At 51.1% G+C, this 27,646-nt stretch overlaps 1 protein-coding gene across 1 annotated transcript; it reads left to right on the forward strand.

The window, feature by feature from the left end:
• The first annotated feature begins 1,935 nt into the window (after positions 1-1,935).
• On the forward strand, positions 1,936-27,404 carry SLC13A2 (solute carrier family 13 member 2). The gene is made up of 12 exons (XM_028708329.2): positions 1,936-2,094; positions 14,148-14,276; positions 15,821-15,957; positions 17,997-18,205; positions 19,436-19,619; positions 20,815-20,937; positions 21,449-21,670; positions 21,990-22,093; positions 22,210-22,322; positions 24,114-24,275; positions 24,770-24,907; positions 26,474-27,404. The coding sequence occupies exons 1-12, from the start codon at positions 2,002-2,004 to the stop codon at positions 26,603-26,605; spliced, it is 1,746 nt and encodes a 581-aa protein (XP_028564162.2). The 5' UTR covers positions 1,936-2,001; the 3' UTR covers positions 26,606-27,404.
• The last annotated feature ends 242 nt before the right edge of the window (positions 27,405-27,646 follow it).

A 27,646-nucleotide genomic window follows, 5' to 3' on the forward strand; every position in this document is an offset into this window, starting at 1 on the left:
AGATATGGTGTGTATGCAGCAGCCCTTCAGAAGTAGAGCCAGGAAGCTCCACCTTTAACCCCGGCCTGCAAAATGGGACCCTTTTAGCCGATATTCTTGCATTGTAGGGGGTTGGACTAGATGACCCTTGGGGTCCCTTCCAACCCTACAGTTCTATTATTTTAAATTTAGTCTTGGGGGTGGAGGTGCTTCCAGAAGGGGAGTCATTCAGAAAATTGCAGAGCAGGTTTGGTTTGAATTTTTAAATTTTTATGGTCAGTGGTTTCTAGCCACGAGGGCTCTTCTCTGCCTTCGTAAGAGGGCTGTGTTCTTGTGCTTGAATCCGGCTTGAAGGCTTCCCATAATAGGCATCTGGCCGCCTGCTGTGAGCGCAGAAGGATGGGCTGGAGGAGCCACAGGCCAGATTCCGCAAGGCTCTTCTGGTGTTTTCCTGAGTTTGCAATCTTTGCTATTTTATCTCATTTTATCTCACTGTGCCCTGCTTCGTTAACTTGGTCATGAAGCAGATAATTAATAATAATAATAAACAACATTGGATTTTTCCTCGAAAGGTTAATTCTAGGTTAAATTGGTGGGTAGGTGAAGGGGAGAATGCAGGTCGCCATTCTATGCCAACCAGGGTGTGCAGATGCTGTGATAATATTTTCTGCAGGATCACCCATCCCATAATAAACACAGCCCTCTCCCTCCCCTACCTATATTACAGACATCTTGGTTTAACCCATTCCCAGAAACCTGGGAACGGTAGCTTTGTGGGCGATGGGTGGGGGAACCAATTCCAGTTCCAAAGTTTTGTGGTTGGGGCCGAAAGTTAGACTGGCGCAGAACCAATACAAATGCGTAATGTTGGCAGAGGTTGGACCAGATTCCTGTATCCGAACTTTGCCTACCTCCCAGGGTTGTTGTCAAACAGGGAGGGGACTTTGGAGATAGATAGATAAATAGATAGATAGATAAATTTATCTATCAAGGGGCTCTGCAAATATTACTGGCAGTGTCGCTCCTCTAATCTGGGGGGGGGGGGAGTGGCTGCTGATTCCCTCCAGTGAATGATAGCATGCGAAAAGGAGCAAAACAGATCCCCCTTAAAAATAATAGTACAGAAAGTCTCTTGCAGCCCATTTTTATTTTTATTTATTTCAAATTACACGTGCAGTATTTTAAAAAAGCAAAACAAACAAGTTTCATACATCTGGAAAGCATTCAGGAGTTCACGATGGAACTGAGCGCGTGAAAATGCAGTGTAGACCCTCCTTACCCCCGCATTCCCTGCCTCCAACAGTGGAAGGAGCACAGCCATTGTGGCTAATAGTAGCCACTGATGGCCTTCTCCTTCCGCACGAATCTGCCCAATCCTCTTTCAAAGTCCTCCAAGTTGGTGGCCACCGCTGCCTCTTGTGGCAGTGAGTTCCACGGTTTCAGGCCAAGGCGCTCGTGTGTGTGTGTGTGTGTGTGTGTGTGTGTGTGTGTGTGTTGGGGCTGCAACTCGGCTTACAGGCGCATCCTCCCCATCGAGCCTGCCCCCAGCCTGGTGGTGCGCCTCCCGATATCTTTGGGAACACCTCCCATGCGTCTCGGGGAGCATCTGCAGCCCCAAACTTCTGGAGGGCGGCACTTTTGGGGGGCGGCAAGTCTGGCCTAGAAGTTGCTGCCAGCAGACGCCCACAAACTGAAGCGGCCCCGCCGAGGCTCTTGCCGGCTGCCGCGCGTGGGAACTTGGAGGCGGGTTTCGCCAGCCCGACCTGGAGAACGGGATCCGCGCACCTGAGTCACAGGTGTGCGCCGGAGAGCGTTGAACTGGGAGGCTGCCAAAGAGTTAACTTGGCGAGCGCGCAGGAGTTTCTCCCTGGGAAGATTTCGAGCAGCTCCTGATTCTTCTTCCTTGGCAGGAGGGCGCTCAGGTGCCAAGGTCGGCTGCCAGGTGCCCCGGAGCCTTTATAAAGCCTCGGAGGCGAGATCGAGAGCTCCTTTCGGCCCAGGCAGGCAGCGTCCCCCACCATCATGTGGAGGGAGATTCTGGCGCACAGGAACTACCTGATCGTCCTGCTGACCCCCTTCCTCTTCCTCCCCCTGCCCCTGGTCCTACCTTACAAGGTAAGTCGCTCTCTGGGTCCTGAGCCCCTCGCCACGGAAAAGGAGAGTCGTCGGGGACTCACAGAAGCCTAGAATTGTAGAGCTAGGTGGGACCCCGAGGGTCATCTATCCCAACCCCCTGCAATGCAGGAATCTCAAGCATCCGTGACAGGGGGCCACCTGTCACCCAACAAAGGAGAGATTCCCTTGCCCTGTCCCAGCGGCTGCAGGATCCAAGCAATGGAGCCATCAAGACACAGTTTTCTTTTATGGGCAGTGCTTAGGGTGAAGGAACAGCTGTTGAGCTGCACAGGGTTTTGCTTCCAGAGGAAAAGTGGGGGGGGGGGTCGAGGTTGTGACACCACAGTCCCTTTGCAGAGGGAAACACTCCCCCCCCCATCTTCCAGGCGGTCCCCAAAGACGGCAATAACAATAGAGAGAGAACACCATGTCCCAAAGACCACGTCCCACCATGTTTCCTTTGCTGTTTCCGGAACACGCTGAAGAGGCGAGCCACCTCAAATTGTGGCACCTGAAAAGCAGCTTGCCTCTTCAGCAGGAGGAGCGACTGCTGGGGACGCTGCTGATAAGCCCCTGTTGGTGTTGCGCTGTACAGAGGGCAGATGCGACAGGTAATTTAACATAATAACACGGAATTGGAGGCCCTCCAAGCAGCTTCTAGCCCAGGGGTCAACTGTGGGCTGGTCCACCGTCCCTCAGACCTTGTGGGGGGGGGGCAGAGTATATTTTGAAGGGGGGGGGGGAATGAACAAATTCCTATGCCCCGCAAATAACCCAGAGATGCATTTTAAATAAAAGCACACATTCTACTCATGTAAAAACACCTGGACTGTCTGTGGGCCGGATTGAGAAGGCGATTGGGCCGCATCCAGCCCACGGGCCTTAGGTTGCCTACCCCTGTTCTAACCTGACGGCCACAGCGTGGGGGGGCCGGGAATCTAAATGAAATGGGAACCAACAAGGTGGAAGAGCCCTGCAGGTGGAGCAAAGTGTCTTTAGTTGTGATTCTTACGTTGCAGAGGGTTGGACTAGGTGAACTTTGGGGTCCCTCCCACCTCTATTATGAGTCTATATGAAGTGGGAGAAATGGAAGCAATAGCTTTCTCTTCCTCCGTGGATTTGCCCAGTCCTCTTTTAAAGCCATCCAAGTTGGAGGCCATCCCTGCCTCTTGTGGCAGGGAGTTCCACAGTTTAAGGTCAAGCCTGGGTTTCTGTGTGCCTTGGAATGCAACTCGGAGGGTTTGCATGCATATTGCAAGCTCCAAGGAGGATCCAAGGAGAAAGTTTGGCAGCTGCAGGAGCCTTTCAAATTGCACCCCACCCCCCGGCATCCATGGAACCGTCTCCCATAACCTGCTCCAAGGGCTGTGTTGTTGAGTGGTGCTGAGCGCCGGTTTGGCATGAAGGAGGGTGTCCCAGGTACAATCCCCAATGACAGTGCTGGTAACAACGCCAGGTATTCTACCCAAAGAGTCACTGCCTCATTCCCGGGCAGGCAGCTTCCTATGCTGGAACCTTCAGAGAGAAGTAGAGAAAAGTTAAGAGGCTTTTGGTGAGGAAAGTAAAGGAAAAATAGCTTGATGCCTGGAAAAGCAGGTAAAACCCAGCTGTTTTGGAGAAGATAAACTACACCATTCATTGGTAGCAGATGATTGGTAGCACCATCATTGGTAGCTTCCCATTAAGGAATCCTGGGAACTGTAGTATGTTAAGAATCATAGAATGGTAGAGTTGGGACCCAAGGATCATCTAGTCCAACCCCCAAAGCACACACAAATCAGACATTTGTTCCCCACCCAGTGGTGCTTGCACTGGCTGGCAGCAGCTCTCCAGGTGGCAGCAGCTTTCCCCAGGCACTCCCTGCCGCCAGCAACTGACCCTGGGACCCTCTGCAGGCGAAGCAGGTGCTTTGTCACGGAGCTGTGGTCCTTTCCTTTGAAACCCCACCCCTTGCAAGAGTCTAGTCCTCAGGGATCCGGAGCAGAGAGGCGCAATTTGGGCACAGGACGGCATTTTTAGCAGGACCACCTCCTTCCGTCGAGCTCTGCTGCTGCCGCTGCCTTCATGCCCGTTTCCCAATTACATAAGCAGCCTGGCCCCGGAGCCAAACGGCAGCCAGCTCCCATTCTGGACGCTGAGTTTCCTGCTTGGACCCCTTCCAGCTCACTCCCCGCCTTGCCCTCCAGGTGTGAAGGGACTCCAGCCGCAGGGAAGGTGTCAAAAGAAATGAATGCTGGGCAAATGGACTGGAGAGAGGGTTCCCTGGGCCAGATGGGCCAAGCCTTGATTCGGAGGACACTCCCACCCCCGACCCACTGCAAAATCCTGACCTTTGGATAGGAAGGTCCCAGGAGTGGAGATTGGGGACTCTGGTCTCCCAGGTCTCAGTTTGATGCCCCTAACCACTAGACCACACTCCTTGCATGGCAGAAGCTGTGGCTTCTTCCTCACCCTCTGAGATGATCACCTGAATATTTCTGAAAGCACGACACCCCCACTTTGGGAAGCTTCTTCAGTGCTGAGCTAGAGAGCAGAGATGCTCGCTTTCCCCACCTCCCCAAATTGGCCCTCAGGAACATTGGAATCTGCCTCACACCGAGTCTGACCTGGGGTCCATCTAGATCAGGGGTCAGCAAACTTTTTCAGCAGAGGGCTGGTCTACTGTCCCTCAGACCTTGTGGAGGGCCGGACTATATTTTGGAGGGGGGGAAATGAATGAATTTCTATGCCTCACAAATAACCCAGAGTTGCATTTTAAATAAAAGCACACATTCTACTCATGTTAAAACACGCTGGTTCCCGGACTGTCCGCGGGCCAGATTTAGAAGGCGATTGGGCCAGATCCGGCCCCCAGGCCTTAGTTTGCCTACCCATGATCTAGATTATAGATTTGGGGAAGATGAAAGGAAGGTGCGTCGTTCACGCGGAGCATCGTTGAACTGTGGAACTCCCTGCCACAGGAGGCAGCGATGGCCATCAGCTTGGATGGCTTCAAAAGAGGATTGGACAAATTCATAGAAGAGGAGAGGGCTGTTGAGGATTGCTAGCCAGGGTGGCTTGGTTCTGCCTCCTGAATACCAGTTGCTGGAAACTGCAGGAGCAGAGAGTGGCTTTTGTGCGTGGGTCCTGGGGGTCTCCTATTGGGGTATCTGGTTGGCCACTATGAGGACAGGAGGCTGGACTAGATGGGCCACTGCCCTGATCCAGCAGGCTCTGCTTATGTTCTTAGGTACCAGTATTGTCTGCACAGGCGGGCAGCAGCTCCCCAGGATTTCAGCCAGGGGGTCTCCCCCAGCCCTACCTGGAGATGCCATCAGGGACTGAACCTGGAGCCTTTGTGAATGCTCTAGCACAGATGTCTGGTTCATCCCACTAGAAATACAGTAAGATTCTAGTCCTCATGGTTCTGGATAAATGGATGGTTTCAATAGGAACATAGGAAACTGCTTAAGGCCAAATCTGGCAATTGGTCCATCTACCTCAGCATTGCCTTCACTGACCGGCAGCGACTCCCTAGGCTTTCAGATGAGAGATTTCAGTAGTCCTGCTTGGAGACGCTGTTGAGAGTTGAACCTGGGGCCTTCTGCATGCCAGACAGGTGCTCTAGCATAAAGCTCTTATTCACCCTCCTAAAGCTTTAAACAAGACAGCCTGGATAGCTCAGTTGGTTAGAGTGTGCTGCTGAATAATGCCAAGGTTGCAGGTTCGATCCCCATAAAGGACAGCTGCATATTCCTGCATTGCAGGGGGTTGGATTAGATGACTCTCAGGGTCCCTTCCAACTCTACAATTCTATGATTCTAAGTTTCTGGTCCTCATGGTTCTGGTTTAACTAGGAATCTGCTTTATACAGAGTCAGAGCCACTGGTCTGTCTTGCTGAGTACTGTCTGAACTGACTCTCCAGGGCAGGCATAGGCAAACTCGACCCTCCAGATGTTTTGGGACTACAACTCCCATCATCCCTGACCACTGGTCCTGTTAGCTAGGGATGATGGGAGCTGTAGTCCCAAAACATCTGGCGGGCCGAGTTTGCCTATGCCTGCTCCAGGGTTTCACACGAGCGCTCTCCCCAGTCCTGCCATCATGGGTCAAACCTTCTACATGCAACTGGGCGGTGGCCCTCCTTAAACCAAAGTCCTGCATGGTCTCTTTCAACCCACAAAGAAGGTGACGAGGGAGCGTGGGAGAGCTGTCTATCAATTTTTAAGCCTGAGATGCTTTGACCCCTGGCAGGGGTCAAGAGGGCAGCAGCTGGGCAGACAGAAGTTACACTTTAAGGGGCCAGAGTTCGCCTCTTTGCTCCAAGGAGACCAGAAGAGTCCGTGACTAACCTGATCTCCTGTTTCCATGCCAGCAGCGCCAGCAGTTGGCCCAGAACTTTCGTCCTTTATTACCTGCAGGTTCTCCTCCGCCCCGTCCCAACGTCCCAGTCCAGATTCTGGTCCTTATGGTTCTGAGTTAAGGTCTGATTCAAATAGGGACTGAGGAAGTAGCCTTATTCCAAGCCAGACCCTTGGTCCACTCAGCTCAGTATTGCAGACTCTGGCTGGCAGCAGCTCCCCGGGCTTTCAGGAAGAGAGTCTTTCATCACTGGCCCTACTTGGAGATGCCACCGGGGACTGAACTTGGGACCTTCCGTACGCAAAGTTGGAGCTCTGCCACTGAGCAGTGGGCCTTTTCCTAGAACTAAAGTAAGATTCTAGTCCTCATGAGTTCAGATAAAGGGCTGGTTTCAAGAGAAAGTACCTGGGGGTATTGAAGGACCTTAGCTTGGTGTTACAGCCCCTGGCATACAGAAGAGCCAAGGTGAAATATCCTCAACACGTCTAGATTTTTAAAAAATAATAATAACCCAAAGAGATGGCTTGTGACTGAGACCCCAGAGATGTGCTGCTAGCCCTAAATTGTTGATGAGCTGCAATTTAGAAAAAGACAATTAAAAAGGGAGCCATGGTACAGGTTTACTTTACAAGATGAGGTTCTTCCTGTGGCAGGGAGTTCCAAAGTTTAACGCCATGCTGTGTGAAAAGCGTCATTTCTTTTGTCTGTCCTGGATCTCCCAGCAAGGGAGGTTTTCTTCTGCCTCTTGTCATAGCGAAAAGAGAGACAGATAAAACTTTATTCGCGTTAGCCAATGGCCATAGCAACCGTAAAACATTACAGTATACGCAGAAATTTGATGTAAAAGCACAATTTAAAGTCCTGAATCAGCAGTCAGTTAGTGGCCCTTATTCTGATTGCCCCTGTCATAGTGAAAAGCAAGTTTTGCACAAGGCAGAGTAAACAGTCCCGTTTTAAAAGCAAACCCAGAACTGCTCATTACTCATCCACCACAGGCTGCATCTGCCAAGGTGATAAAGCAGCCATAAAGCGGTGATGGACCATAAATGAGGTTGTGTAAATCAGCGAAAGTTGTTTCTGCCTTGAGCCAATTAAACTCGCCAAACCAGAGGGCGAAAACTGCCAGGCAGTGCCTCCTAAACCACGTCCACGAGACACAATTGAAATCCACTTGCAAGCCTCCTTAAATATCACGGCCCTCAGCCAAGGAACGCCTCCGACCTTCTTTCCTAGAGGCAAAGTGGCCCCTCTCAGGATAGGACCACCCGCAATATCCTTTGGAGGGAGGCGGGGAATCCAATTCCGTTTCCATTTACTGTATCTGTTGCTATTGCATTGCAGGGGGTTGGACTAGATGACCGTTGGGGTCCCTCCCAACCCTACAAGTCTATGATTGTGTGATTATCGATTGCATTTATATCACAGCTTTTTCTCCAGGGAGCTTTAAGGTGACATACACGGTACTCCCCCTAATAATAATAATAATAATAATAATAATAATAATAATAATAATTTATTATCTGTACCCCACCCATCTGGCTGGGGTTCCCCAGCCACTCTGGGCAGCTTCCAACAGATTAAAAACACGATAAAACGTCAAACATTAAAAACTTCCCTGAACAGAGCTGCCTTCAGATGTCTTCTAAAAGTCAGATAGTTGTTCTTCTCTCTGACATCTGGTGGGAGGGCGTTCCACAGGGCAGGCGCCACTACCGAGAAGGCCCTCTGCCTGGTTCCCTGTAGCTTTGCTTCTCACAGCGAGGGAACCGCCAGAAGGCCCTCAGCGCTGGACCTCTGTGTCCGGGCAGAATGATGGGCGTGGAGACACTCCTTCAGGTATACTGGGCCGTTTAGGGCATTGTTTAATCCTCACAACATCCCTGTGAGGTAGGTTAGGCTGAAAGGCAGCGACTGAGCCCCAAGGCCCACCCAACATGACAGAGCGGGAGGATTTGAACCCTGGTCTCTCCCAGCTCCTATTCCAACACTCTAACCACTGCACTACACTGCCTCTGGCTCCAGTGGAGTCAAATTACCAAAAAAAGGGAACTTTCTAATGGTGAGAGCTTTTCAGCAGTGAAACGGACTCCCTTGGAAAGTGGGGGTCTTGCTTTCCTTGGACAATTTTTAACTGAGGACGACCATCTGTCAAAGATTCCTTAGCTGCAATTTCTGCATTCCAGCAGGTTAGACACTTCCAGACCTGCAATTCTATGATTCTGTGGCTGTTTAGCCTCGACGGCATTAGGCATCGGCCGGCCCTCAGGGTTTTCTTCCAGCAAGAGACCCATCTCGGGTGGCAACAGGGGAGGAGAAACACCAGCCCTGCGGGGCGGGCAGTGAACTCTTCTGCCCTTGGCAGCACGCTCATGCCGCAGAATGGGCAATAAAACAGAGCATTGTGCTGAAGTCAGCTGAGGAGGAGGAAAACAAGAGATTAATGGGGATGATGTGGCTGATAAGAGGCTGTTGGTTTCAGGAAGTTCTTCACCTGTCTCTCGCTCTGTTGCTACCCAGGAAGCGGGATCCCGAGCCAAGGCAGAGAGCACAACAATTTAGAGAAACAAAAGAGGCTTCATGGTCCACAGCCCATGTCTTGTTCCAGAGGTTTCAGAATACCAGTTCCTAGAAACCGCAAGAGAGGAGAATGTTGCTCTTGTGCTTGTGGATTTCCCTTGGGGGCACCCGGTTGGCCACTGTAGGAACAGGAGGCTGGACTAGGTGGACCACTGACCTGATCCATCTAGGTTCTTCTTAAGGAGGACCATTGTGATAGCAGAACCTCCATGTCCAGTGGCAGTCTACCTCTGAATACAAGATAGTAACATCTTGGAGGTCCTGGGCCTCAAGGAAATAAGACTGGCCTCAACCAGGGTCAAGGCCTTTTCGGCTGTGGCCCCGGCCTGGTGGACCGCTTTGTCACAAGAGACCAGGGCCCTGTGGGATTTGGCATCTTTCCGCAGGGCCTGCAAGATGGAGCTATTCTGCCAGGCCTTTGGCTGGGGTCCAATCTGACTCCCCCTCTCTCCTTATAAGAACTTGGCATGAAAGTGGCCCCCCAACCTTTCTCACAGGCTCATATGAGATCAGTATAAACAGTTAGGCCTGGTGAGCATTTAAGGTCCTCATTCCTATTTTGTGGGTTGCCATCTGATTGGATTTCACTTTGATTCTGACTTGATTTTAAGATGTGTTTTAACTGATGGCTTGATTTTATGGTAAAGTGTCATATATTTGATGTTAGCTGCTCTGAGCCCAGTTTTGGCAGGGAAGGCGTGGTATAAATAAAATTTATTATTCTTATTATTATTGGGAACAACAATTGGAGCATACTGTTGCACTCGGATGCTGCTTGTGGGCTTATCTTTGGGGCACCTGATTGGCCACTGTGAGCGCAGTGCTCTTATCACATTCCGATGGAACCTCCAGGTCCAGAGATAGTCTATCTGGATTATTTGGAGGTATTTGGGCACTGTGAGAACACAATGCTGGGTTAGATGGGCCCACCGCCTTGATCATGATGTTCATAGAGATGAGAGGCCCATCCTTCCTCGTCAAAAGAAACCAGAAGATGACCAGCAACAACAGGCAAGCAGCCTTGTCCACCTTTCCTCTCTACCCAGCCACGTGTGGGTAGCTGGCCATTGGGGCTCACCCTAAGCCACCCCCCTTGCAAACAGGTACATCAGAAGAACCAAGGAATCGTAGGTGGAAGAGACCACCAGGGTCATCTAGTCCAACCCCCTGAAATGCAGGAATCTTTGCCCAACGTGGTGAGACTTGAACCCATGACCCTAAGATTAGGTGCCTCATGCTCCACCCTCCAGGATCAGGCCAATGGGAACTTAACTAGAGAAGCACCCTGTCCTCACAGTGGCCACCTAAGTGGTCACAAGCAGGATATCTGGGTGCAAGAGCAACTCTCTCCTTCTGCAGTTTCCAGCAACTCGTGCTCAGAAGTGCTGCTGCCTCTGACCTCCCCCCATAGCCCCCTCCTGCCTGAAGGGCTCCAATCTTCTTTCCAAGCCCCGCAATCCTGCTCCACGCTCTCCCTGAGTGCTCCTCCTGCTTGCAATGGTGAATTCTTGAGCTTCTGTAATAATAACCTGGGTGGAGAAACAGAGGGATGGGTTGTATTGTATCTGAGGGGTCCCTTGGACAAAAAACAAGGACACCAGGCAGGAATACCAGAGCAAAACAGCAGCCAGTCGGCTTGGTCTTGATTGAAGACCCTCGCGACAGGACTCCCACCTGCCACCAGGTGGAACAAGATGGAAGCCCCAAACAAAAGAGAACCCAAACTGTTATTAGCTGCTAATCCCCATGTTACACCCCCCCAACCACATCACTCATACATCACGTTACATCATGAAAGGGGAGGTCTGGTGGCAGCAATCTGAGCATCCTGGACCCTGCCCCATGGTTCTCCTTGCCCTCCACCAAACACCCATCAAGTGTAACAAAAGAGATCTTTACATTTCCCTGTTTCCCAGCCAAGTTCATTACACCCTTTTGTCTTCATCTGGGTTTGTAATTTCTGGAATGGCTACCTGTCTGGCACTCAGGTATCAGGAGGCCAGGGATTATCCCTCAGGCAGAGGGGCTGCTGAGGAGCTGAGCTCACCTGTCTATATGAATTTCTGAAGTTTTCCCAGTGAGCCAGTACATAGATACATTTATCAGTGAATTCTTACATTTGGTATCGTGCCGCAAAGGCTCTTTGAATAGATAGGAAGAAACTGCGATGAAGTGTTTTGTGGAGACAAATCACAAAAGTCACAAAAGTGATTGTGCTGGTTTTGGTAGTGGGCTGCATGTGCATGATATCTGCTGGAGGGGCAACCCCCCCCCAACCTGTATATAAATTCCTGCAATAGTATGTATAGAGACCTTGGACTTTTGCGTGGCTTGAATGAGGGCAAGGAATGCAGGACAGAGTCGGGCCATCCATTGCTGTACCTGTGCTTGTCTGCAGCCCTACCCACACCAGGCATGCGGCCCCCGGAAAATTCCCTGGGAAGGAAAGTGGACCTTGAGGCAAGAGTTTTCTCGCTCATGCTCTGCATTGTTGACACAATCTCCAGCTACAAACCTTAAAAACAAATTATGCAGTCAAGCCTTTCGGGGGGGGGGGAGTGGAATCTGAGGCACAGCTGAAAACAGAGGGAGCTGGCAACTTCCTTCTCTCTGCCACCCCCCCTTCAAGCAGAGCATGACATCCTCAGGAAAGCCACACCCTCTCATTTGCCAAGAAGGGGACTCACTCTACCTTGCAGGGTTGTTGTGAATGTGGCGCCCAAGAAAGAAAGAAAGAAAGAAAGAAAGAAAGAAAGAAAGAAAGAAAGAAAGAAAGAAAGAAAGAGTAATAAACAAAAATCTGCCCTTATTCCCTTATGAGGGACACAAGAGCCCTTATAGAGTCCTTACGTAGGTTCCCTATTGGTAGGAGAAAATAACAGAGGCCAACCAGAGAATATTGAGAAGCAAAGCAGCTCGTAAGCCTGATCTTTATTGATCTGTTGCAACAGGGTGCTCCCCTCACACACAGGAAAGGAGGAGGACCCCGAACAAAGGTGTGCCTGCCCTTATATAGATATTTTAAATTCCCTGCCCTGGAGCTCAAGACCACCCCTCCATACATCAAACATACATCACAGAATGGGTATAACCCAAGACCACCCCCCAGATACATCATACCTAAATCACAGAAAAGGTGGTCTACAACAGAAATCTGAGTGCGTTGTTTATCTCCTGTCTGGCAGAAAGAAAACCCTCCTCTTTAACCCCCACCCCCAATTTCTGGGCCATTTCAGGGACTCCCCAGTTATTTATTTTAACCAAAGCAGAGTTAGGTGCAGCAAGATCACCACCTGCAGGCCAAATTGGCCACACACATTTGTAATCAGGGGGTAATAGCCAAGAAGCCCAACTCTACACATTTCAAGCATTTGTATTTGTATTCAACTCCTCCCACAAGAATCCTGGGAACTTTCACCCCAAAGGTACTGGGAATGGTAGCTCTGTGAGAGGTAAACTATAGTTCCCAGGTTCCTTTGGGGGAAGTCTTAAATAGAGTGTGCATTGGTCACACCCAGCAAGAGCTTCGCGGCTGAGTGGGGATTTGAACCCTGATCTCCCAGGCCAACCACTATGCCATCCTGGCTCTGCAAAGTGTCTTACTTTGCAAAATCTCCTGCTTCTTCTTCTCTCCCAGACATGGATACAGACATGGACCCTTTGCAAAACTCCCTTCCCCTCCCCACTTTTTTTGGTAGATATTTTTTTTAAAAAAAAAACATTTTATATTGTATATAAAACAGAGAGAACGGTTATGTCAACAGGTGAAAAGTAAAGGATGAAAAACAAAACGATAAAACAGGCACATATAAAACAGAGAGAACGGTTATGTCAACAGGTGAAAAGTAAAGGATGAAAAACAAAACGATAAAACAGGCACATAGAATGAGCACAGTTGCACGCGGGTTAGAATAACAAAGTCCAAGTGAAGAATATCGGTGTTATCTGATTATCGAGTCAAGTTCCAGATTTGCCAGGCTTGTGCCAACAGTTATCTTGAAAAAGATGGTCCCCTTGTGCATGTCACAAAGAAATGTCCTCACCGAAATTGCAATCTTTGCAATTATCTCCATTACCGTTTTGTAATGACCAGATCCAGGTGCTGTTGGCAGAAATTGATTTTCTAGATCGATTTCATTTGGGGTTTCAGCCTGGCTTTGGCAAAGAAACTGCCCGGGTCGCCTTATATAATGACCTCTGTCTGGACAATCTTTGGCTAAAGGGTGGTATATAAATTCGGATAAATAATAATAAATAGAGCCATAGAATTGTAGCGGTGGAAATAAGAACAACAATATTCCCAAGTGAGTGCTACCAAATGGTCAGTGTAATATTTTGGGCTGTTTTCCATTGAGTTGCGATGACGATTTGTGCTGCCCAGATCATATATGAGACCAATTCTTTTGACCGGTGCTTTTTTTCCTGGGGTGTACACAGGGGTATGCTAAACATTTTGTGAATCTAAGTTTGGCCTCATTGAGGGCCAGAATTTCAATATGAGTAGGAAAACGCTAAACATTTTTCCTTTTTTAGAAAAAAAAAGCACTGCTTTTGACAATGTGCCCCCAAAATATCCAGTAACATTAATTTTGGACCTTGGTTCCTTTGGTAACATTTCTCATTTCTGTCAAGATTAAATTCTGAGAATCTTGAAGCAGCTTACATCCCTGCCCCCTATAGATGGCATGTACTGAGTTTATTAGGGACGTGGGTGGCGCTGTGGGTTAAACCACAGAGCCTAGGACTTGCCGATCAGAAGGTCGGTGGTTCAAATCCCCGAAACGGGGTGAGCTCCCGTTGCTCGGTCCCTGCTCCTGCCAACCTAGCAGTTCGAAAGCACGTCAAAGTGCAAGTAGGTAAATAGGTACCACTCCGGCGGGAAGGTAAACGGCGTTTCCGTGTGCTGCTCTGGTTCGCCAGAAGCGGCTTAGTCATGCTGGCCACATGACCCAGAAGCTGTACGCCGGCTCCCTCGGCCAGTAAAGCAAGATGAGCGCCGCAACCCCAGAGTCGTCCGCGACTGGACCTAACAGTCAGGGGTCCCTTTACCTTTTTACTGAGTTTATTGCAAACCCCTCCAGCAATGAGCTCGTGCAAAATGGCCCTTCTCATTTCTTCTGCCTCTCCCTTGCAGGAAGCGCAATGTGGCTACACCATCATCCTGATGGCGCTCTTCTGGTGCACAGAGGCCCTGCCGCTGGCCGTCACCGCTCTGCTGCCCGTCATCCTCTTCCCGCTTATGGGCATCATGGACTCCACCACGGTAAGGAGACGGCCGGACCAAAGAGGCTCTCAGTTTTGCAACTGGCCAGCCATGCAGGGCTGACATGACCTGGCGCCCTCTGTTTGCACCCGGACCTCAACTCCCATCAGTCCCAGCCAGGGGAGAACAAAGCATGGCCCTCAATAACCCCTCAGGGGCTGCAGCGTAGTGGGAGAGCGTCTGCTTGGCATGCAGAGGGCCCGGGTTCAAGCCCTAATGGTGTCCCCAGCTGAGACTGGGAGGGACATCTGCCTAAAACCCCTGCCAGTCAGTGGACACAAAACTGAGCCAAGATGAACCAATGTTCTGACTCCGTCAGCTTCATTTTAATTAGGCCTTCAAGAGGACTAGAATCTTAGTTTGTTTTCAGAATAGCTGTAGCTCTGTGGCAGGACAACTGCTTTGCATGCATAAGGCACAATCCCTAGTGTCTCCAGAGGGGCTGGGAAGACCTCTTCCCAGCAACCCTGGAGAGCTGCTGCCGGTTCGAGTGGACAATACTGAGCTGGATGGACCACTGCAGTGATTAAGCGTAAAGGCAGCTTCCTCTGTTCCTCTTTAAATCAGGCCTTCAGTTTAGAAAGCTGGTGTGACTTTTAATCTGTTTTTAGTTTGCTGTTTTTTCACTTTTTGAAAGTGTTAAATTATTGTTGTTACTTCTTCTTATGGGTCATATTATTGTCTTATTGTCTTATTGTTTTTTGGAAACCATTTTGAGATTAGTTTGGTTTTCTTCATTATCAAGTGGCATATAAATTTCAGTATTTTTATTAATCAGTAAGTGGCCTGGAAACTCTGGCTCAGCGCTAAAAGGGCAAGAGAGAGGCTTATAGCAGGGGGGCCGGCCCACTGTCCTTCAGACCTTGGGGGGGGCAGACTATTTTTTTTGCGGGGGGGGGGGGAATGAATGAATTCCTATGCCCCACAAATAACCCAGAGATGCATTTTAAATAAAAAGACACATTCTACTCATGTCAAAACACGCTGATTCCCAGACTGTGTGCGGGCTGGATGTAGAAGGCGATTGGGCCGGATCCGGCCCCCTGGCCTTAGTGTGCCTACCCATGGCTTATAGCCTCTCCTGGCTCTCAATGCCCCCCCACTGCAAATTGAATCCCTGATCTGGACCTTGTGCAGAGTAGAAATGAGTGCTCTCCACCACAAGAAAAAGTTCCAAAAAGTTTTACTGCAAAACAGTCTTAAACTAGTTACAAAACAGAAACACAAAGTAACACATTGCTCTAAACAAACTAGCAACGGGGTCAGTCTTCTTTAATTCAGTCCAGGATCTATCCTCTCTCCGATCTCAGAGGGAGCTCCTAAACAACTTCCTTGTTCAACACTGCCACCGCTGCTGCTGCTGGTTCCATCTCTTGCTGTGACGCCACCACTCAGCAGGCTCACCCAGCCTCTCCTTGCCGCATTTACCTAGAGTGTAACCTCCTGCCTGATGCAAAGCTCTCTGCAGAGCATGTTAAATACAATGCATTCAAACATAGGCTTGATTAAACTGATATATTTAACACCCCCCTCCTTCCCCACAGGTGTGCATGGAGTACCTGAAGGACACCAACATGCTCTTCATCGGGGGGCTGCTGGTGGCCATCGCGGTGGAGCACTGGAACCTGCACAAGCGCATCGCCCTCCGGGTCCTGCTGCTCATTGGGGTCCGGCCAGGCCTGTGAGTCGCCTGGAGAGAGGGAATGAGGAAGGGGGGGCAGGCACCCCACCTGCTTTGCATGGTTCAATCCCTAGTGGCGTCACCATCTCGGGCCGGGAGAAATCGCCCCTGCCTCTAAGTCCCTGAAGAGCAGCTGCCAGCCAGTGCAAGAAGCGCCATGCCTGACTCAGCATAAGGCAGTTTCCTTCCTATTTAAATCAGCCCTGAGTTCAGATCCACAGGGAATGGAATTTTGCCTTTCTTGTATGAGGAGAGCTGTGGCTCAGCAGGAGAGCATCTGCTTTGAATGCAGAAGGCCCCCCTGGTTTGATCCCTAGTAGCATCTCCGGCCTCCCAGTCCAAAACCCTGGAGAGCTGCTGCCAGTCAGTGCAGGAAATCCCCAGCTAGTTGGGCTGACTCGGCATAAGCCAGCTCCCTCTGCTCCATAGCTCGGTGGCAGAGCAGCTGCTTTGCATGCAGAAGGTCCAGGGTCAACCCCCATCCTCCCCAGGTAGAAAAGCCCCTTGGAGTGTTTGCTGCCAGCCAGTGCAGACAACACTGAGCTGGCTGGGCCAAGTTCCCAAGTTCTCTTTAAACTGGCTCTTAATTCAGAGCCATGAGGACTGGCACCTTGCTTTATTCTTAATGTCAGAGACCAGACTGAGGACTACAGCTCTGATGAGGAATGGTGGGAAACTCCCCCACTTTTTGCTCCTGACCAGGATCCTGAAGCTGCCCAGGAACAGTGGAGCAGCATAGATTTAGAGCATGGGTAGGCAAACTAAGGCCTGGGGGCCGGATGCGGCCCAATTGCCTTCTAAATGCGGCCTGCGGACACTCCGGGAATCAGCGATTATCCAGGGATTATCCCTCAGGCAGAGGGGCTGCTGAGGAGCTGAGCTCACCTGTCTATATGAATTTCTGAAGTTTTCCCAGTGAGCCAGTACATAGGTACATTTATCAGTGAATTCTTGCATTTGGTATCATGCCGCAAAGGCCCTTTGAATAGAAAGGAAGGAACTGTGATGAAGTATTTTGTGGGGACAAATCACAAAAGTCACAAAGGCGATTGTGCTGGTTTTGGCAGTGGGCTGCATGTGCGTGATATCTGCTGGAGGGGCAACCCCCCCCCAACCTACACATAAATTCCTGCAACAGACTCTAATGGCTTTGTTCTGCTGATGCACAGCCAAAGCTGGGGAGGGAGCCATTTCTCCAAAGCCCGGCACTTAAGGGCCATGGCAGGCGGCCCCTTGGCCTCCACCCTCCAGCACCCCCAAGTAGGGCTGAGCCGCCCTGCTCTGGTGGCGAGAGGAGCTGAGTGCCAGCCTCCTGCCCACCCCGTCTCAGGCGCGGTCTCCATCCATGGCAGATGTTGTAAACAAAAATTGCCCTTTTCCCTTATGGGGTATCCAAGAGCCCATATAGAGTCCTTACGTAGGTTCCCTATTGGTAGGAGAAAATAACAGAGGCCAACCAGAGAATATTGAGAAGCAAAGCAGCTCGTAAGCCTGATCTTTATTGATCTGTTGCAACAGGGTGCTCCCCTCACACGCAGGAAAGGAGGAAGACCCAGAACCAAGGTGTGCCTGCCCTTATATAGACATTTTAAATTGCCCGCCCTGGAGCTCAAGACCACCCCTCCATACATCATACCTACATCACAGAAAGGGGTGTACCTCAAGACCACCCCCCAGATACATCACAGAAAGGGTGGTCTACAACAGAAATCTGAGTGCGTTGTTTATCTCCTGTCTGGCAGGTTGCCTATTAATGGTCACTTGATTGGATACCCTGGGGAGCCTGGCCAGTCTTTTGTAATGATAAGTACAGGCTCACACCCTATTCAAACACAGACATACCCTTAAGACAGGATTTGTGAAGGAAAAGACAATGGGGAGGCTTTTCCACTTTGACCTTGCAGAGAAAACATTTGGTCAGTTTGGGAATCAAAAAAGGTTCCAGGTCGGTCTTCCTGTGCTGATCTATGTACGTGCTTGGTTGGTACACTTATGAACATTTAACATCCATCTAAGACCTCCAAATTCCTATCACACAGGCTCCTGATGGGCTTCATGGGCGTCACCGCCTTTCTCTCCATGTGGATCAGCAACACGGCCACCACCGCCATGATGGTCCCCATCGCCCAGGCCGTCCTGGAGCAGCTGCACAGATCCGAGCTGGAGCGGCTGCAGGCCAAGGAGGCCGTGGCCAAGAAGGGGACCGTCAACGGAGGCTTTGAGCTGCAGGAGACCGTCCACCAGCAAGGTAGGTTCGGGTTCAGGACCGTCACTCAGCCCTCCTTCCTCTGAAGCCACCGGAAGGACGTCAGAAGAGCCCCGGAGAAGGATCAGGCCAAAAGGGGGAACATCTAGGCCGGCATCCGGCGCTCTCCAGTTGTCGCTCCCCATTGTCTGTTATTCAGAGGTAGACTGTTCCTGGGCATGGAGGCTCTGCTATTGCAATGGAGCTCTGTAAGAAGAGCTGGATTGGGCCATAGGGGGCCTGTCTAGTCCAGCCTCCTCTTCTCACAGGGACCAACCAAAAGAGAAGCCCCAAGCAGAATCTGAGCCCAAGAGCCCCCTCCTCTCCTGGGGTTTCCAGCAATTCGCATCCGGAAGCATTGCTGTTTAGGGAAGCTTTTAATGTTTAACAGACTATTGTACAGTGGTACCTCAGGTTACAGACGCTTCAGGTTACAGACTCCACTAACCCAGAAATAGTGCTTCAGGTTAAGAACTTTGCTTCAGGGTGAGAACAGAAATCATGCTCCGGCGGCGCGGCAGCAGCAGGAGGCCCCATTAGCTAAAGTGGTGCTTCAGGTTAAGAACAGTTTCAGGTTAAGAACGGACCTCCAGAACGAATTAAGTACTTAACCCGAGGTACCACTGTATTTTAATATTCTGTTGGGAGCTGCCCAGAGTGGCTGGGGAAACCCAGCCGGATGGGCGGAGTATAAATAAATTATTATTATTATTATTATTATTATTATTATTATTATTATTATTATTATTATATACCCTGCCCGTCTGGCTGGGTTGCTCCAGCCACTCTGGGTGCCTTCCAACACACACACACACACACACACACACACACACACACACACACACACACACAAAATCAAACATTAAGAGTAACAATCAGATCCTATATAAAAAGTCACGATAACTTTAAAATAAACAACTTATACCAAATAAAGCAATATGCATTAGAATCCCATAGTAAACACTAAAATTAAACATCAGTAAGTAATAATTGCACCGTTTACACTTACCAATTACAATAAAAAATTACTCATCTATCATCAATAAAAATAGCACAAAATCTCAATACATAAAATACCACAAATCATACAAAGCAATGTAAAAGGGTTACCGGTAAATGAAGAAACAAGGTCCTCACCCAGTGCTCCAACCACTAGGCTACCGCTGCCTCTCCCCCAACCTTGCTTGGGCCAGCCTTACTGCCCCTCACCAACCCCTCTCTCGCCTCCCGCAGTGAACGGACACGTCGTGACTGTGGAGAAGGAGAAAGTGTCCCAGGAGCAGCAGCAGCTGGAGAAGAAGCACCTGACCCTGTGCAAAGGAATGAGCCTTGCGGTGTGTTACGCGGCCAGCATTGGGGGAATCGCCACCCTGACGGGGACCACGCCCAACCTGGTGATGAAGGGGCAGATGGACGAGTGAGTACCGAGTCAGGCTCTGGCCCTGGCCCTGGGGGAGGATAGTCTGGCTTCCTTAGGGCCCGGGACCTCTAAACTATGGTTGTTCATGGACCTTAAGGTCCTCTGCGGGGCAGACCAGAACATAGCTGTCAACCGTCCCTTATTTGGCGGGAAAGTCCCTTATCCCAGCGCCGTGTCCCGCTGCTGTCCCTTATTGATGATGTCCCTTAAATTTCCCCAGTTTCAAAGGAAGCAGCTCCTCTCCCTCCCTCCCTGCCGGCCAGCTAGGAGGGAGGCTCCAACTGTGTTGCTTGGCTGCGTTGCTCACCCAATGAGGAGTCTAAGAACGACGGGGGGGTGGAGCTTGCATGCCTTGTGCCAATCAAATCGGCCGCGTTGCCTGGGGACTCACCTTTGCTCAGCGCTTCCCAGCGGAGAGGTGACGGTGGTTTTCCTTGCTGCATCCCCTTTGCTGGGTTGCTGCGCTGTGGGAACCACCGCTTGAGGCTTCGTTTGGCTGCTGGCTGGGCTTTCTGCCTTTGGCTCGGAGGGGCTCAGAAGTTGAACATACCTGTGTTCAGAAAATCCCTTATTTTGGCTGCTGATCCCTTATTTTTGAGGCTGCTGGTCCCTTATTTTCAAATCTGTAAGTTGACAGCTATGGACCAGGAGAGGCGGTCCTGCAGATACGAGGGCCCTAAGCCACAAAGGGCTTTAAAGGTCAAGACCAGCACCTCTTGTGGCGAGGGGGTTCCTTCCAATTCTACGACCCCCATTTGTTCTCTGCTTGAGCTACACTCATAAGGAGAAGGAAGAGTCCCGGACTCAGAACCAGGGATGGATGAGACTCTGTCCATTTCAGCTTCTCGTTCTTCTTCACATGATTGTATTGGTTTGGTTAAAGAGAGGTTGGATAATCGCCTGTCAGGGAATCTTTAGCTGCGATTCTTTCCATGTATAGAATTGTTTTCTACACATCCGCCAAGTATTTCTACACTGACCCATCATGAAGTATCAAAGCAGCGTGCAAATCGACTGTGCCATTATTCCTCCATATTTTGCGACGCGATTCTGCAAGCGAACAAAATGCACCCACTGCGGGGAGGGGGAAAGTGTGCAATAATTAAAATGCACGGGGTTAACGACATCCATCGCAGACCCACCTCCAAGCCAACGCTGCTCGCATTTCACGGCTCCCCTTTCTCCTCGCCAGCCTCTTCCCCGACAACGGCAACGTGGTCAACTTTGCCTCGTGGTTCAGCTTCGCCTTCCCCACCATGGTGCTCCTGCTGATCCTCTCCTGGGTCTGGCTGCTGCTGCTGTTCCTGGGCGTGGAGTAAGTCGAGACCCACGGGTGATAATGCGGTGGGAAGGTGGGTGGGAGACTAGTGCAGGTGTTAATGGAGAAATCCGAGGGCTCCCTTGGGCAAAAAACAAGGACACCAGGCAGGAACACCAGAGCAAAACAGCAGCCAGTAGGCTTGGTCTTGATTGAAGACTGTCGCGACAGGGCTCCCACCTTGAACTTGGTCCGTGATGAGCAGCCTGTGCAGATCTCAAATCTCACTGCCATCAGCAATTATGCTGCAGCATCCAGCACTAATTGCAGCTTCCGGATTGAGCCCGAGGAGAGTCCTACATGGAGCGCATTGCAGCAATCCAAGGACTGTGGCAATTTTTTTGTGGCCGGAGCTGCGCTTGGTCAAAGGCACTTCTGGCCGCGGAGGTTCCCTGAGTCTCTAGGGATGGAGCTGGACCCAGAAGCAGGGACCGGCCCCTCTGAAATGGGTTTTGTCCCCCAGGGGAACCACAACCTGCCCCCATCTTATTTCTCTCTCCCTTTCCAGCTTCCGGAAGAACTTTGGGTGCGGCACCAACGATTCGGAGAAGGCAGGCTCTCGGATGGCCTACCGCATCATCAAGAACCAGCACCAGGCGCTGGGGCCCATGAAGTTCTCCGAAATCACCGTCCTGGTCCTCTTCATCATCCTGGTGCTCCTCTGGTTCACCCGGGAGCCAGGCTTCATGCCGGGATGGGCGAGTGCCGCCTTCACCTGGGACGGGAAGAGGTGAGAGAGGGGCAACACCTTCCCTGCTCCTTCCTGCCCTGGCCTGGAAAGGTCCCGCCTGCTTGTGGGTTTCCCTTGGGGGCACCTGGTTGGCTACAGTGAGAGCAGGAAACTGGGCTAGAGGGGGTCCTTTTGTAGCTGGGCTCTTTTTATAGAACCTCCAGCTTCAGAGGCAGTCTATCTGGTCCCCCAGGTTCTATGGGGCAATTGACCACTGTGAGAGTAGAAGGCTGGGCTAGATGGGCTCACTCTGGCCCGATTCAGCCTCAGCCAGACTCGTCTTCTGATCCTCGCCTGCGATGCCATCCTTTCCCCGCAGCTACGCCACTGATGCCACGGTCGTCATCTTCATTTCGATGCTGCTGTTCCTCATCCCCTCGGAGGTGCCCAGATGCGGCTTCCGGAGCCGCACCCCACCAGGAGGTGAGCAATGCTGCCCCCCTAACCTGCAAGTGGTTCACAGAATTGCAGAGGTGGGAGGGACACCCCAAAGGCCATCTAGTCCAGCCCCAGGGGCTCACAGACCTTTTGCATTGCAGGGCAGATCCGGGTGACCCCGGCCCTCCTGGACTGGCCAACCGTTAATCAGAAGATGCCCTGGAACATCGTCATCCTCTTGGGAGGAGGCTTTGCCTTGGCCAAAGGCAGCGAGGTGATCCCCCTTGGGCTGCTGCTATTGTTGTTGTTGTTTAGTCGGTTTGTCGTGTCCGCCTCTTTGTGACCCCCTGGACCAGAGCACACCAGGCCCTCCTGTCTTCCACTGCCTCCCGCAGTTTGGTCAAACTCATGCTGGCATCTTTGAGAACACTGTCCCACCATCTCGTCCTCTGTCGTCCCCTTCTCCTTGTGCCCTCCATCTTTCCCAGCATCAGGGTCTTTTCCAGGGATTCTTCTCTTCTCACGAGGTGGCCAAAGTATTGGAGCCTCAGCTTCAGGATCTGTTGTTGTTGTTGTTGCTTTTTTCTGGGGAGACACAGGGGGTACACATACCCCTAAACATTTTGTGAACCTTTGTACTTTTATCCGTTTATTGTACAGTGATACCTTGGTTTACAACCATAATCTGTTCCAGAGGTCTGGTTGTAAACCAAAACAGGCTGTAACCCAAGGCACGCTTTCACCAATAGGGCCTCCGAAAAAAAGTTGTTGTAATAATAATAAAAAAGGGTTGCAATAATAAAGAAAGGGACACACACTTCAGGGTTTGACGTGGTTGTAATCCAAAACAGTTGCAAACCAAGGTACCACTGTATTTATTTTTCCCGATTTGAACTATAAAATGGTGATTTTCTTGAGTCAAAATGAGAGTACCCCTAAACATTTTTTAAGAGAAAAAGCACTGATGATGATGGTGGTTTTTTTCTCCTCCCCCCTCACTTAATCTCCACAACACCCAGTGAGGCAGGTTAGGCTGAGCGGGAGAGGGACTCAGTGAGCTTTATATCCAAGTGGGGGATTTGAACCCTGGTCTCTCCCTGGTTCCTAGTCTGATGCTCTAACCACTGCACCGCCACCGTCTCTCACTTTCCCACGAAGTCCCACCGAGATGGGTGAGTGACCTGACTCAGATCAACATCAGCAATGACTCATCCAGAGCACTAGGGGGCACCCAAGCAGCGCTGAACTGGCACGAGCTGCCATTCAAGGGATGAATGACGTGGCTGCTCTATTATTCCCTGGGAAGCTCAGCTGCAACAATATTATTTTAGGAGCCCACCCTATACTTGGGGCTGCAGGTTGCTCCAAAGTCTTTTTAATGCTGCGGGTTTTTTTAATTACTGCAAGACACCGCAGAACCTTATCATGATGGGTGGTTAAGAAATAAGAATAAGAAATAAAAATGATAGAACAGGAGAGTTGGAAGGGACCTCCAGGGTCTTGTTGTTTAGTCGTTTAGTCGTGTCCACCTCTTCGTGACCCCCTGGACCAGAGCACACCAGGCACTCCTGTCTTCCACTGCCTCCTGCAGTTTGGTCAAACTCATGCTGGTAGCTTCGAGAACACTGTCCCACCATCTCATCCTCTGTCGTCCCCTTCTCCTTGAGCCCTCCATATTTCCCAACATCAGGGTCTTTTCCAGGGAGTCTTCTCTTCTCATGAGGTGGCCAAAGTCTTGGAGCCTCAGCTTCAGGATCTGTCCTTCCAGTGAGCACTCAGGGCTGATTTCCTTCAGAATGGAGAGGTTTGATCTTCTTGCAGTCCATGGGACTCTCAAGAGTCTCCTCCAGCACCAGAATTCAAAAGCATCCATTCTTCGGCGACCAGCCTTTTTTATGGTCCAGCTCTCACTTCCACACATCACTACTGGGTCTAGTCCTGCCCATACAGGAATCTCAGCTGAAGCGGAGTCTGGGAGCTGCATTTGTGTGAGAAGCCAGGATCTGTGCCCCTCTGTCTGGTCCTCCATCAATGACACCCCCCCCCTTGTCCTTTTCCCTTCCAGGCGTCTGGTCTGTCCAAATGGCTGGGGAGCAAGCTGACCCCCCTGGAGACCATCCCTCACCCGGCCATCGCCTTTGTGCTCTGTCTGCTGGTTGCCCTCTTCACCGAGTGCACCAGCAACGTGGCCACCACCACGCTCTTCTTGCCCATCCTGGCTTCCATGGTAAGCGTGGCAAAAAGGAAGGGCTCGTTTGCGCAGCAAAAAGGGGTTAGCCTGCGGAACTCCCTCCCACTTGGAGGGGTTCCAAAGAGGGTTGGAGACATTCGCAGAGGAGGAGAGAACTATGGGTGGCCACAGGGGCTGCGCTGTGCCTCCGTAGCTGGAGGCCACAATGCTTCTGAATGCCAGTGTCTAGAGGCCACAAGAGGGAAGAATTGCTCGGATCCTGCTTGTGGGTTTCCCGTTGGGGCATCTGCTCGGCCCCTGTGAGGACAGGAGGCTGGACTAGACGGGTCCTTTAGGGCCTGATCCAGTTCTTCTTACGGAAGTCTCTTGTGATAGCAGAACCTCCATGCCCAGGGACAGTCTACCTCTGAATCTCAGACAATGGGGAATGACAGCTGGAGAGTTCCTGTTGCTTGTGGGCTTCTTGGGCCCCCTTTGGCCTGATCCAGCCAGACACCCCCCCATCTCCTCCTGCCTTTTGTTGCCCCCAGTCTCAGGCCATCTGCCTCAACCCCCTCTACGTGATGCTGCCTTGCACCCTCTCCGCCTCGCTGGCCTTCATGCTCCCGGTGGCCACCCCTCCCAACGCCATCGTCTTCTCCTACGGGCAGCTGCACGTCATAGACATGGTGAGTGAGTGTCACGCCGTTGTAATAATAATAATAATAATAATAATAATAATAATAATAATAATAAATTATTTATACCCCGCCCTCCCCAGCCAAGACCGGGCTCAGGGCAGCTAACACCAGGTATAAAACAAATTGATTGAAATACAACTGAAAAACAAGATTAAAAGACAAATTAAAACATTAAAATGCATCCTCATTTCAGTGGAAACTCAAATAAAAAAACTTTTTAGGGATGAAAACATCAAATCTTCACCAAGGCTAACTATCCAGACTGGTCCTACATGGGCCAGAAAAAGCCAGGGAAATCCCCAAATAGGAGCTCCGCCACAGAAGGAAAAAGGGGAAGAGGATCAAGTTGATTCCAAGCCAAAGGCCAGGCGGAACAACTCTGTCTTACAGGCCCTGCGGAAAGAAATCAGATCCTGCAGGGCCCTGGTCTCATGAGACAGAGCGTCCCACCAGGCTGGAGCCAGAGTTGAGAAGGCGATTGGGCCGGATCCGAGTTGAGAAGGCCCTGGCTCTGGTGGAGGCTAATCTGACTTCCTTAGGGCCTGGGACCACTAGGGTGTTGTTATTTCTGGACCTTAAGGTCCTCCGCGGGGCATACCAGGAGAGGCGGTCCCGTAGGTACGAGGGTCCTAGGCCGTGAAGGGTTGGAAGGGACCCTCTGGGGTCATCTAGTCCAGCCCCCGCAAAGCCAGTGTCATCACCTCAGGCTCTGCACATCCAAATGAAGCTTCCCTGGGCAGGGGGTAGCAGAAAGAGATGGGTGGTTGTCGACTCCAGCACCCTCTAATGGCCCCTCCTGCAGTGGCGCCCGGTTGCCTATTTGGACTGGTGGGGAGGACGGCAGAGGCCAGCAGTGGGTGGAGCCAAGGCCAAGGAGAGGCGGAGCCAACTCATTCCAGCTTTGCCCCCCATCTTCCTGCGAAGAGGAAGGTGGAGGAAGTACAGTGATATCTCAAGGCACATCTAGGACGGCTGCTCTTTCTTGGGGCAAGAGGGATAGAGCCCCTGCTTGGCATGCAGAAGGTCCATGCTTCAATCCCCAGTATCTACGGAGCAGGTTCAGAAGGCCCCTTTCCTGAAACACTGACGAGCAGAACCATAGCTGTCAAGTTACAGATTTGAAAATAAGGGACCAGCAGCCTCAAAAATAAGGGATCAGCAGCCAAAATAAGGGATTTTATTCAACCAGCTGAAATACAAAGTAAAAGGGACCAGATAATTTTGGAGAGCAGCACCGGTTTTTAGCCCTTCGTTTCCAGAGGTTGCTGCTCAAGACACCAGCTGATGAAACACTGCAGTTAAATAACTAAAAGCAGCAACCACTTTTCGCACAAAACGAAGTCCAAGTTATGAAGATGCTGCTGCAGTTCTGTATCTTTTCTCTTGTGCTCCATCTGCAGCTCTCAGTTCCATCAGGCGGGGCGGGAGGAAGGGGGGGGGGAAATAGCGCCTAAAGTAAGCCTGCAGATCAGACCATCTATGCTAGTCTACCACTACAAATCTATGGGAGAAGCGCTCTTCTGGCATCCTGACCTCCTCTCCTTGTGTCCTCAGGTCAAAGCCGGCTGCATGCTGAACTTACTGGGGGTCTTGACCATCACCCTGGCCATCAACACCTGGGGCTTCCCCATCTTTGACCTCCACAATTTCCCAAGTTGGGCAAACGGCACCGCAGGTCAATGCTGAGCCCGGGAAGCGACTCTCTCGCAAACGCGCTTCGGATCCTCGAGCGGCAACTCCTACGCTCCGCCGAGGGGCCGGCTTGCTTGGGGGGCCGTGGAGGCGCAAACGCAGCCTTCCCAAGCCGGCAGCGGCTGTGGCCGGGGCTCCCCTCCCTCCCTCGCTGGGATTTCTTCTGCCCCAGTTTTAGCACCCTTGTGGGGCTTAGCAGTGGGGCACCTCACCTCACAGACCCAGCGCTGTGGGACAGGAAAGAAATGGCCCCCTCCCAGATCTCCACCCAGCACCATCTTCCCTGGGCAACACACCACAGGATCGTAAAGTTGGGAGGGGGACACCCAGAGGCCATCTAGTCCTGCCCCCTGCACTGCAGGAATCGCTTCTCAAGAATCCCTGGCAGGCGCCCATCTAACTTCTGTTTAAAAGCCTCCAGAGAAGGAGAGTCTGCTCCCTCCTGAGGTCATGGAATTGTGGAGGAGGGAGGGCCCCCCAAAGGTCATTTAGTCCAACCCCTGAGATGCAGGATCGTTTCATCAGACGCAGCGTGCCGGCGTGTCTGGGCATGTCTTTCTGCCGCTGGTCTTTTTTACAGGTTGCTGCCAAGTAGTTCTGCGTGAGCCGCAACAGCGGGCAGGCAGAGCCAAGACACCCCCCCAACCTCCTTGTGACCCCCACCAGCCGCTGGGCACCGTGGGCACTGTGCCCCGTTGGTGCCTCCCATCTTCCAAGGAGGTCGGGGCTTCCAGGCCCCCGGGAAAAACACAACAGCTCTTTTGTGCAATAAAGAAAGTGTGGGCCAAAACTGTATTGTGGTTGTTCTCATGAGTTTAAGGGGATCTGTGGATCACACAGTCACACACATACACAGAGTCTATTTAAAGCGCTTATATCTCACTCCAGGCCAAAAAATAATAATCCATAGTACCTCACAAATATCAGTGATAACAGAGTCGCCGAGCTCAAGTTTTAGAGACCTAGCACAGAAGGAAAAAGCGTCCGAAGAGGAAAAAAGCAAGCTCTGGCACTAGGTCTTATCTATGGTCAACA

This window comes from Podarcis muralis, chromosome 15 (assembly GCF_964188315.1).
Source record: "Podarcis muralis chromosome 15, rPodMur119.hap1.1, whole genome shotgun sequence".
Lineage (NCBI taxonomy): Eukaryota > Metazoa > Chordata > Lepidosauria > Squamata > Lacertidae > Podarcis > Podarcis muralis.

What these genes read in the sequence shown, in the direction of transcription:
- SLC13A2 (XM_028708329.2), top strand. Translation starts at nt 2,002, where the DNA reads ATGTGGAGGGAGATTCTGGCGCACAGGAACTACCTGATCGTCCTGCTG. An exon ending in ATGAAGGGGCAGATGGACGA is followed by an intron (nt 19,620 to 20,814) that starts GTGAGTACCGAG and finishes TCTCCTCGCCAG; the next exon opens with CCTCTTCCCCGACAACGGCA. An exon ending in TTCACCTGGGACGGGAAGAG is followed by an intron (nt 21,671 to 21,989) that starts GTGAGAGAGGGG and finishes CTTTCCCCGCAG; the next exon opens with CTACGCCACTGATGCCACGG.